The sequence below is a fragment of the Pleurodeles waltl genome, chromosome 11, assembly GCF_031143425.1.
Source record: "Pleurodeles waltl isolate 20211129_DDA chromosome 11, aPleWal1.hap1.20221129, whole genome shotgun sequence".
Classification (NCBI taxonomy): domain Eukaryota; kingdom Metazoa; phylum Chordata; class Amphibia; order Caudata; family Salamandridae; genus Pleurodeles; species Pleurodeles waltl.
The window spans coordinates 988,196,908-988,209,768 of NC_090450.1; the positions used below are offsets into that span (position 1 = coordinate 988,196,908).

A 12,861-nucleotide genomic window follows, 5' to 3' on the forward strand; every position below is an offset into this window, starting at 1 on the left:
AACAATACATAAAAATACAGTAAGAAATGTAGATCAAAGAAACATATCAACTACTCAAAATTTAATTCACAAAAAAAATCAAAATTTTAATTTTAATCAGAATGTTGGAATTTTTCAAAATGTTGTTTAGTTTCTAAGAGATGGAATGAAACGATAGAAACTAGCATCTTTTTTCTTTTTCACTGTAAATACATGCTTTCTTTTTATCTGCATATGCCAGTGCTTCATTTGAGGTCGCCAATCTTTCATACTACATTATTTTTGTGTATTTATACTGCTCTCATGACTCAATATAAAGATACAAATTTAAGTTTTAGCCCCAATTTTATAATTCTTTCACATTTACCAAGTGTTCTTTGTTTTTCAATTTTCAATCTTGCTTTTTATGTGTGTATACTTTATTAATCTACTAATATTCTTACATTTTCTAAACAGTTGCGGAATCCATAAGTATGCTCGGTGGACCCCCAGGGTCCACAGACCAAGATATAAGAACCACTAATCCAGAGTATGAAATGTAGTTGGGTAGACTTATAAACAACATACATTTCTGACTTTTTTAAAGGAACATTTGTGGGATGAGCGTTACCGGTTGACAATTTATAAGGTATCGTTTTATGGCAAATCACTAGGGGGCTTGGTTTGTTCCACTTTATGTCAAGTTTTTCATGAGGTGCTTGCAGCATTTATGGTAGTAGACATGATAAATATCTATATTATGAGGTGTGCTCTGGTCAAGTAGAAGCATAACATTGTTCTTATTATGGGATGTAGCAAAGATTGCATGATCGCCTTGGATTTTGAGGTTTTCAATGATATGAAAAGTTAGACGCGCTTTACATTGTGAACCGAACGCCGTGTATGTACGCTCATGACAGCCATCATCTCATCAAATCATCATTCTGAAACATGATTTTGCAAGGATTCAAAGGAAAAGCAGCAGGGATATTGACTTAAGTAGGGTGGACCTTGTGCTTTGAATAACTTTCATTAAGAAAGATATTCAGCATTCAATTCAAGGAAGTCCCGAGAAAGTAGGGTAGCTGGGCTGATGCCTTATTGCTCTTAAGTTACACCAGCCACAAAGACAAGTGGCCACATTGGATTGATAAAAAAATACAGCGATCAGTCAAAGCAAATCCATGAAATATTAAAGAGGTGGCACAGTATTTTGACAAAGGATCCAAATTTTAACAAAATGTTAGCTAGTAAACAAGAGGTTGCATATTCTCATGGAGGTTTTTTGGAACATTGTACTCCAGCACTTTGGTACCTCAGTCACGCCCACCTCGCTCTACATTCATACATGATTTCATATTCACTTCATTATTTTCATCTGCAGGGGTGGAACATTAAAAGTGGGATACTTGTTTAAAGTTTTGACAGAACATAGCAGATACATGTTATTAATTTCAATTCCACATGATTGGTTTATCTACTGGCATGTGGATGTCATTTCTTATATATATGGGGCTAGCAGTGTTAGGCCATGGCAGAATGAATGTCAGTGCATATCTGCGATATTAAAAAACACAGTTTTAATTGCCCTGTATCAATCCACTTCACCAATTGTAATTAAGGCTCCCAGTTTTCCAGTTTGTACTGATTTTACAGATAAATACGTAGAAAAAACAATGTGTTTCCTGCCTGTACTTATTTTTAAAAGTGGAAAAATACTGAAAATAGACCTTCTTGTGAGCGGCTCTCTATGCTGTCTTTCATGAAATACAGACCAACAGCTCACCAAATAGATTGCATAAGGGATTTAAAAACAGAATAAGATTTCCTTTAAATACAGGCATATGTTAATAAATATATGAAGTATAATGGTAATAATTACCTGTGGGTGTTGTGTTTTGTGATATTTGGCTGCTTAATTTGCTAAAAATGCGACAAGCATCAAAGAATGAATGCACGTTCATCAGTTAAATTAATGTGGAAATAAACCATTTTACAACATCATCTATTTCAAAAACACAAAATAAATATAGATAAATACCAAAAAGAGGGCCAAAAAATAAATATAGATAAATTCAGATGAAAATTTTTGAAAAAATAAACACCATAAACCCGGGAGCCCTAATTGTAATTACCTGCTTACAAACGGTAAATTATTAAGGATTGATCATACGGTGCAGTTCATAAGAAGGGGTAATGCCACCCTTAAACTAAGTCTAGACAAAAGCAAGTAGGCATACATGTATGTGTCGTCATGAAAGGCATGTAAGAGGACTTTGACATGCACCACTTCTTCGTGGGTGGTTAAAAGTTTAATTTCAGCATTTGTACTCACATTTGCTCTTATCTTTCCTGTGTGTGTTTATGCTTTGCATCCCTTGTCAAACTGAATGCATAGACCGCGGCTTTCTTACTTACCAGGGTCTTGAATATTTTAAATGTAATGTGTCGAATTCTCAGATTATGCTGCTGTCACCACTTGTGACTGGTTACATCCATGCAGTTAATATAACTCATGAGGTACCCTTGAAGTTATAGTCCTGTTTCTCTTTTCATACCTGGCAGCCATTTTAGGTCAGGAAAATTTTCAAACGGTTTTCTTACACTTAATTCAGTTTTTTTTATTTTGATCAAGATCATGTGTTTAGTGGTAAGTTTCACATTTTATATGTTGCTGAAGCAGCTGATGTGACCTGATCTGACTGTTACAAGTTATCATGTTATAGTGTGTGTACTTCTAAGAGAATTGTACTTTTGTACAGTTTAATAGTCCAGTTACATTGGTGTCTGGCTTTTCCTCTATTTTTATTTACCATGAGAAGGCCTGGATGCCACAAAACACATGTTGGCTCATGTTGGATTACACACACCCTGTGTATAGAATTAAATACAGCTCCTGAACTAACTAGCCACATATCCTGTAAATATATCAACAGCTGAGCAACATATGCAATGAAATAACTGGACGTGCCCTTGCCAAGTGATCGTTTGTAATGTGGTCAAACGCGGTCACATTACTTTTTAAAGTAGTTTACTTAATAAAAGAATAATGTGGAATGGAGTGCAATTCATAGTGGTTTTGTGATCTTTTTCTACCCAAGTGTGGTTGACTCAAAACCAGAAAGCCTGAGAGTAAGCCTCATACCAAAGGGCCATTTTCCACTCATTTTTTTCTATCTAGTTTCCTATCTAGTCCAGAACAACCCTGAATTCCCCCATTTCTGATTTCAGCACCACCCCACGGCTGGCATGGTCAAATGTTCTACAGAAATACCCTGTGGTGAGTTCACTGCATGGCGGTGTTCACAAGTACGCATGCCATCCTTGGCCACGGGCTGAGAAAGCGCACTAGTGAGCAACCCTCCTTGTCACCATGGAGTAGCCAATACCTCTGGCCTTGGAAAGCATGCATTTATTCATTTGTATGTATTTACTTTTTTACAAATTTGTGCAATATGTGAAAAATAAATGTCTAACACATAAAAAATATGAAGCATAGTGGCCTAGGTATTCCAGCCCTGGCAATTGATGCACTCCTTTTCAGGCGCATGAGCACATGTGATGAGGTAAAATGGCAGCCCTCACAGTGAGAGCCAATGGCTGAATTGGAGTGACCCACTACCCAATGCTGTTTATTGTGGTGGGCAGGAGCAAACTTTGAATGACTCCTGAAGAGACCAATGAATGAAGAGGGTGGTCCGAAAGCCCTGGTTCAGAAGGATGTACATTTTCTTTCATTTGGCTTTTTTGGGAAAATATAGGGTTAGCAAGACAGCTAACATTGTCCTTAGAACAGATATAAAAAGTAAGAATATAGATGTTATGGGGAGAGTGGATATAAAGAGTGAGTGAGTCAATGAGTCCCTGAAAATAAGTATGTAGTGTATTCAACAGGCTAATCTGATAACGTTCAGATGAAGCTTTGCCTTAAAGCTTAACTTAAGCCAATATCGCCAGTTTCTTAATGAAGTTGCCCAGAAAACAAGCCAAACTTGGAGCAAGGAAACAAGCTAACCAACATCATTTAAACAATGGTACCCAAATGCTGTTGTCAGAGTTGTGTCTGACATAAATATTGTTGACTAAATATTGTTTACAAAAATACCACCCCATCTGAGTTAAGAATAGATAATCTACACTTGTTAGGAGGATATATTTATAAGCAGTTCATAGAGTAAAATATTTCTGTATACAATATTCTGAAATAAAAGTAATTTAATTGTGTAATAGAATCCCCGAGCAGGGATAACACTGGATAAGGGTCTTTGGAGGTAACGTACAGAATCCTATGGGTTTATTTCACAATATTAAGGTCATTAATGTCAATCGCCACTAAACCAACTGCACAACATTGTCATAAAGCCCTTTTAGTACCCAGGCTGGGCACCCCGTCTTAGCCTAGTTTCACGGCTTGTGCCTTTGCTTCTTTATACACATTTTTATTTATAGTTTAGGGAGCCTGCTTTTAGCATTTGTTTTTACATATTTTATCAGTTGTTTCTCCTAGGAAATCAAAGGTCATGCTGCACATTTAAACAGTCTTATACCATGTGTAATCTGTACTCCTTGTCCAAGGCTGGTACATGCACTACATGATATGCTAACTTACACTGTCAGCCAGGAGTCAGCTTCTATCACCAAGACTCAGCATTACATCAGACCTGGTGTCCAAGCGGTCATTATATAACCTCCTTAGACCCAAGGAGGGCAAAGGGCATTTAAGTCATGACCATCTTGGGACGCTTTCCTTCCCTGATGTTGAAGCTGACATATCAGCCTCTGGAGGACACTGCCGTCTGCATCACAGGCAGACCCCTGCTACCCGATTCAGGTAGGGGGTTGGGGCTAATCCCTTAGGTCGGGCAAGGCAGAGAGTTGCAGCCACTATGCTCTCAGATTCAGACACAGGGTTTTGGTAGGAGCATCTAGGCTCTCTAGAAACATGCAATATGATGGGGTTGTTTAACTACTTCGCTCTTGCTGTCACGTTGGTTACTATGCTCTGTTTCATCTGCCTAATTATCACAGCTCATGCTTTTTATACTTAAATGCAATTACTTCAATAAATGTATGGAAATCCATTTCCATATTTTATGTTTCACTGTGGTGGGAGACTAACTGAACGAAAGGGGTTCTATCTGTTTCACGACTTCCCTGAGGAGCCAGAGAGTCATGTTGAAGTTTCTGTAATCACCTATTGCCCTGATAGAGTTGGTGGTCGCTGTAAGGCACTGAAAGCTAGCCAGGAACAGGGTCAAGACTGATTTGCATATGGCTGGGTTCAAACTGGAAAGGCATGACGAGCAAAAAAACTAATGGATTAAACCCAGATATGTGACTGGGGATAAATGGTTGATTTGTTCTGCATTCCGTCCATCATCTGTTGTTTTTGCATTTGTCTCCCCGCCACCCCGCAGGCCCAAAATGACCCTATGCCCTCCCTCCACCCCAGAAGTCCCAAGACGACTCTTACCGTGTTGGAATTCAAGGTGGTGGGGCGGCCCTCGGAGTTGCCCAAAGTATAGCCGCTCCGGAGACTGTCATAGCCCGAGATCTGGAAGAGAGAGGGGAATGGGTGAGCTTTGGACAGTGGAGAATAGTGAGCATGGCCGAGAGGAAAGAAAGCGTGAGCGACAGAGAGTGTGACAGTCCTTGAAAGACTTGGAGTGGAGAGGGACAGGGTGTGCTTTGAGCAGGAGACGGCTGAGGCCTGGACCCTACATGAGAGACAGATTGTATTAATGATCTGGACACACAAGGAGCAGACAGGGCCAGAATATTGTGAACAGGAGAAGGCTGAGGGGAGCAGGGATGAGGGTGCAGGGAGGTATACCTGGACCCTCCACGGACAACAAGCAGAGTGAGGGACCTGAAAACACAAGGAGCAGAGAGGGCCAGAGTAGTGTGAACAGGAGAGGGCTGGAGGAGTGGGGTGTGGGGGACCAGGGCAGGACCAGCGCTAGGCATGGGCCGTGTGGGCAGCTGCTCAGGGCCCTGCACTCAGCCCACCAACTTAGGGACCCCCACCAGATGCCAAGTCAGGCCACAGAAGTACACAGGTCCTTTTGTGCTCCCTGCCTTTCAAATTCAAAGAAAGCCCCCCCACCCCCCTGCACTGGGCCCGCTGCTGTGGTGTAGGAAGGGGAGGCCCACGGGAGGGGGGACCTCCTATGGTACCGGTTGCAAGGAGAGGCATTCGGGGCTCCTATGGGACCAGTTGCAAGGAGAGGCATTCTGCAGGTTTGTCCTACAATTGGGCCTCCTGTCTGGCTGCCCACACAGAGGCACCATGGGATGCCTTTCGTTCTACAGTTTACCTCCCCCCAGTATTATCACATAAGTATCTCTCACACCTTCAGCCCTTTATGAGCTGTCAGAGGTGCTTGTAAGTGGCTGAGGGGGCTGCAGCCCTGGAGGGGTCGGCACAAAGCAGCTTCAGGGGCATCTACTGAGATGCTAAAAGCCCTGAATGTGTCACCTTGTATGAAAATTAGAGGGGCCCACACATTCCCTTTCTGCTCAGGGCCTCAAAAATCCTACGACTATCCAGGGTGGAGACTCGGGGGCCTGGAAAACCAGGAGCAGGGAGGCCAGAGTACTGTGAAGAGGAGGTTGAGGGGAGCGGGGAGTAGGGGTCCAGGGGGGTGATCCTGAGCCCTCCTTGGACAGCAGAGACTCGGGGGTCTGGACAGACCAGGAGCAGAGAGGCCAGACTACTGTGAACAGGAGAAGGCTGAGGGGAGCGGGGTGTAGGGGTCCAGGGGGGTGATCCTGAGCCCTCCTTGGACAGCAGAGACTCAGGGTCTGGACAGACCAGGAGCAGAGAGGCCAGTCTACTGTGAACAGGAGAAGGCTGGGGGGAGCGGGGTGTAGGGGTCCAGGGGGGTGATCCTGAGCCCACCTTGGACAGCAGAGACTCAGGGTTTGGACCGACCAGGAGCAGAGAGGCCAGTCTACTGTGAACAGGAGAAGGCTGGGGGGAGCGGGGTGTAGGGGTCCAGGGGGGTGATCCTGAGCCCTCCTTGGACAGCAGAGACTCAGGGTCTGGACAGACCAGGAGCAGAGAGGCCAGTCTACTGTGAACAGGAGAAGGCTGAGGGGAGCGGGGTGTAGGGGTCCAGGGGGGTGATCCTGAGCCCTCCTTGGACAGCAGAGACTCAGGGTCTGGACAGACCAGGAGCAGAGAGGCCAGTCTACTGTGAACAGGAGAAGGCTGGGGGGAGCGGGGTGTAGGGGTCCAGGGGGGTGATCCTGAGCCCACCTTGGACAGCAGAGACTCAGGGTTTGGACCGACCAGGAGCAGAGAGGCCAGTCTACTGTGAACAGGAGAAGGCTGGGGGGAGCGGGGTGTAGGGGTCCAGGGGGGTGATCCTGAGCCCTCCTTGGACAGCAGAGACTCAGGGTCTGGACAGACCAGGAGCAGGGAGGCCAGAGTAACGTGAACAGGAGAAGGTTGAGGGGAGCGGGGTGTAGGGGTCCGGGGAGGTAATCCTGAGCCCTCCTTGGACAGCAGAGACTCAGGGGTCTGGAGGGGAGCAGGGTGAGAACCCCGAACCTTCTCCGGGTAACAGACACCATCAGAGACTTGGGAGACAGGGCCAGATTGGGCACTTTCCTCTGAGGTCCGGAGCCCACTGGAGTTCAGTTTTTAAAGGCCCGGGGCTGCTGCGAGAGCCCTTGTTACACTCTCTGGCTCCCTGGTAATGACAGCAGAGACAGGGCTCCAGGAGAGGGGGAGAGACAGACCAGAGTGCGAGATGTGAGAGCGAGAAGAGAACACACGGGTGAAAAGAGAGACAGATGCAGACAGATGAGCGCGTGAGAAGGGCTGGTTTCTACATTTGTCTCGAAGAGTAAACGAAGCTGTCTCACGTGCAGTAGGAGGCAGTCTCGGAGACTATAGGCCGCGCTGAAGGCTACGAAAAAATGTCTCATGCTTTTCAAGAGACAGCTCGAAAGGCAATGAGAAGCGATCTCACTCATATAAGCGGGCAGTCTCACACTGTCAGAATCATACACACTAAGGGTCGGTCTCACACTTTGTAGAAAGCTGGTTTGCACACATCAAGGGGCGGTCCCAGGGGTGAAGGGAAGGAGTCTCGCGTTAGGATGCAGTCTCAAAGCCTGGAAGAAGCTCCACGCATTACAAGGCATTGCCAAGCACTCTGCAAAGCAGTCTCGCACACATTAGAAGACATTACACTCTACAAAGCAGTCTCGTGCACATTAGAAGGCATTATAGTCTGCAAAGCAGTCTCGCGCACATTAGAAGACATTGTCGTACTCTACAAAGCAGTCTCGCGCACGTTAGACATTGCATACTCTGCAAAGCAGTCTCGCGCACATTAGAAGACATTGTCGTACTCTACAAAGCAGTCTCGCACACATTAGACATTGCATACTCTGCAAAGCAGTCTCGCGCACGTTAGACATTGCATACTCTGCAAAGCAGTCTCGCACACATTAGACATTGCATACTCTACAAAGCAGTCTCGTGCACATTAGAAGACGTTATACCCTACAGAGCAGTCTCGCGCACGTTAGACATTGCATACTCTGCAAAGCAGTCTCGCGCACACTAGACATTGCATACTCTACAAAGCAGTTTGGCCCACATTAGAATACATTGTGATACTCTGCAAAGCAGTCTCGCGCACATTAGACATTGCATACTCTGCAAAGCAGTCTCGCACACATTAGACATTGCATACTCTACAAAGCAGTCTCGTGCACATTAGAAGACGTTATACCCTACAGAGCAGTCTCGCGCACGTTAGACATTGCATACTCTGCAAAGCAGTGTCGCGCACACTAGACATTGCATACTCTACAAAGCAGTTTCGCACACATTAGACATTGCATACTCTGCAAAGCAGTCTCGCGCACGTTAGACATTGCATACTCTGCAAAGCAGTCTCGCACACATTAGACATTGCATACTCTACAAAGCAGTCTCGTGCACATTAGAAGACGTTATACCCTACAGAGCAGTCTCGCGCACGTTAGACATTGCATACTCTGCAAAGCAGTCTCGCGCACACTAGACATTGCATACTCTACAAAGCAGTTTGGCCCACATTAGAATACATTGTGATACTCTGCAAAGCAGTCTCGCGCACATTAGACATTGCATACTCTGCAAAGCAGTCTCGCACACATTAGACATTGCATACTCTACAAAGCAGTCTCGTGCACATTAGAAGACGTTATACCCTACAGAGCAGTCTCGCGCACGTTAGACATTGCATACTCTGCAAAGCAGTGTCGCGCACACTAGACATTGCATACTCTACAAAGCAGTCTCGCGCACACTAGACATTGCATACTCTACAAAGCAGTTTGGCCCACATTAGAATACATTGTGATACTCTGCAAAGGAGTCTCGCGCACATTAGACATTGCATACTCTGCAAAGCAGTCTCGCACACATTAGACATTGCATACTCTACAAAGCAGTCTCGTGCACATTAGAAGACGTTATACCCTACAGAGCAGTCTCGCGCACGTTAGACATTGCATACTCTGCAAAGCAGTCTCGCGCACACTAGACATTGCATACTCTACAAAGCAGTTTGGCCCACATTAGAATACATTGTGATACTCTACAAAGCAGTTTGGCCCACATTATAATACATTGTGATACTCTGCAAAGCAGTCTCGCGCACATTAGAATACATTGCATACTCTACAAAGCAGTCTCGCGTACATTAGAAGACATTATACCCTACAGAGCAGTCTCGCGCACATTAGAAGACGTTATACCCTACAGAGCAGTCTCGCGCACGTTAGACATTGCATACTCTGCAAAGCAGTCTCGCACACATTAGAATACATTGTGATACTCTGCAAAGCAGTCTCGTGCACATTAGAAGACGTTATACCCTACAGAGCAGTCTCGCGCACGTTAGACATTGCATACTCTGCAAAGCAGTCTCGCACACATTAGACATTGCATACTCTGCAAAGCAGTCTCGCACACATTAGACATTGCATACTCTGCAAAGCAGTCTCGCGCACATTAGACATTGCATACTCTGCAAAGCAGTCTCGCACACATTAGACATTGCATACTCTACAAAGCAGTCTCGCGCACATTAGAAGACGTTATACCCTACAGAGCAGTCTCGCGCACGTTAGACATTGCATACTCTGCAAAGCAGTCTCGCACACATTAGAATACATTGTGATACTCTGCAAAGCAGTCTCGTGCACATTAGAAGACGTTATACCCTACAGAGCAGTCTCGCGCACGTTAGACATTGCATACTCTGCAAAGCAGTCTCGCACACATTAGAATACATTGTGATACTCTGCAAAGCAGTCTCGTGCACATTAGAATACATTGTGATACTCTGCAAAGCAGTCTCGTGCACATTAGAAGACGTTATACCCTACAGAGCAGTCTCGCGCACGTTAGACATTGCATACTCTGCAAAGCAGTCTCGCGCACATTAGAATACATTGTGATACTCTGCAAAGCAGTCTCGCGTACATTAGAAGACATTATACCCTACAGAGCAGTCTCGCGCACATTAGAAGGCATTATACTCTACAAAGCAGTCTCGCACACATTAGAAGGCATTTTCGTGCACTACAAACCAGTCTAGCAAGCATTAAAATTCAGTTAAAAAACAGGAGAAGCACACCGGAGGGCGGGGCAGTCTCAAACGCTGAATAACTGTCTCTCCCACATGAAGAGACCATCTCGCATACACAGACAGCACAGTAGAAGCAGTCTCTAACATGGTGTGGAATCTTCTTTTGCACACACTGAAAGGCAGTTTAAAACACCCTGAGTGCTGCGAGGCCGTCTCACATTGTGTAAACCGGTTATACCCGAAGGGCGCTGTCTCACACACTACACACAGTCGCTCCCTCACACATTGAAAACGAGTGGCCTACACTGAGTCATCTCTTAAATGTACTGTGAATTCACAAATTTGCAAACACTGACACACTGCAAGGGTGTCACACATAGGAAGACAGTGGCATTCATTGGAAGACAAGTTTTCTCTTTGGGCAATACTGTCACTCATTTGAACTCAGTCCTCTCAATTGAAAGTGATCTTGATGCCGCAGAAAAAGAGGGTCCAACATATATTCATACATGTCGTGTAATCAAAACGTATAATGTAGTGTGATTTTAGTAAAGAAAATAATGTACGGGGGAAATTGTGCCCTCGGGGTAGTTCGCCATCATTGTAAACGAGCTTTATTAATCATGAAGTATTGAAAATGTAGTAATCCGTCATAATTGCAAATGTATGCCATGATTTTTGTTTGAAAACTGTTTTTGTTTAGCTTAAATTTAGTACAGGCTTTGGCCTAGTTGCCTGGTCTCAAATTCTAACTGCGTGGCTTTTCCTTTTACTAATGAAATATATTCTTGCTTGAAGTTGTATTTTTTTTCCAGTAGAGCTGACTAATACACTTATCTCCAAGGTTTCGTGCTAGGCCGGTTTCATCCCCTTTGATACAAGGTCAGTCTCTGCAGGTGCGGACAATGAAGGTACAGATAGTAAAATAATTGGCAAACCATGATACAATTTGTGTTCCAAGGCCCCAAGGACAGTGTATGCATAAATGAGCGCTAGTAAAAGACAATTTTCATTGGACAATTTGAAGCCAACCTATGAACCCTCCAATGGAAGACCCTGCAGAATTTGGAATGTTTCTTACTTAAACCCACTGGACAAAGAGAAGCCAGCCATTTTCCTCGATGCCACTTTGAAGCCAGATGCCAGACTCCATTTTGGACGACACCCTGATGCCCTTTTTCTCTATCCGAGAGAAAGAGACTTTAAGAATTCTCACCCTAGAGACTTTAACTTTGATTTGCCCCGTCTTGCCCATGCAGTAACTTTGCCCCATTCTCCTTGCCGCTGCAAGGAAACCTGCCCTTAACTTTTCCCCTTTGAAACTTGCCCCATGCTGATCGAACCGGTACCTGAAGGACGAAGACTTTTCTTGAATGCTGATTGTATTTGGTAAATATAAAAGGATAAATGTATTATGCATTGTGTTTTTCCTTTAGATACCAACTGCTATTTTGATAGGGTCCTAGCTAGAAGTTTTCCAAATTTGTGTTGACTAAATTCGTTTTGCATGAAGCCCCACATGCCAATGCTAATTAGTGGTTAGTCGAGGTATTCATTCAATGTACCATGCTAAATTGAAATCTTGTTATGCTGACCAATGTATGAAATTAGTCGAATACAGTTAGTCATATTAGTGATTTGCATTGCCATAACTGAGTGTATCATTATCCAGATTTTGAGTAGATTGCGTTTCTTCCGCCGTTATGGACAGCCAGTAATGTTCATATACATATATCATTTGGTTTTGAGACTTATATACATCGTGTTAGCTTCGTTAATATAGGGAAATAAATTCACTAACTTTTAATAAACTGGTGTGGTTATTCATGACTGAAAGGTCATGGTGCGCCGAAATACCAACTGTTATTGATTTCTGATGTGCTATATTGATCTATTAATTGAGTATTGATTACCGATTGCAATAGTTATTGATTATTGATCTGAGTGACTCGACTATTTTAGGATGAGGAGAGCCCGACTTGGTTAAAAGATTCACCGACCTCCAACGTGTCCAGGTACAGGTAATTTATAAGGGCTGGACGCGTTATCAATCTCTTCTCAGCTGATGACAGTCTCACACACTGAATACAGTCTCACTCATTAGGAGACACGCTTACTAATCAGAATGAGGTCTCCTTTGCTCTCCCTCTCTGTCTCTCTCCTTAGAAGGAAATCACCTACTGCTGCAGAATAGTCTCTCTCACTGAACGACTGTCTCGACCACTGGAAGATGGTCGCCGTCACTGAAATTCAGTCTCTCCGACTGAAAGCAGTCTCACCTCATTGGAAGGCGGGATCTCTTAAA

General features: G+C 44.2%; 1 protein-coding gene across 1 annotated transcript in view; it reads right to left on the bottom strand.

The window, feature by feature from the left end:
* The window catches only part of SEPTIN5 (septin 5), a 256,211-nt gene that overhangs the window by 114,893 nt on the left and 128,457 nt on the right, over window positions 1-12,861 (bottom strand). The window contains exon 3 of the mRNA XM_069215311.1: window positions 5,432-5,512. Coding sequence (XP_069071412.1) covers window positions 5,432-5,512 — 81 coding nt within the window. The remainder of the gene's footprint in view (window positions 1-5,431; window positions 5,513-12,861) is intronic.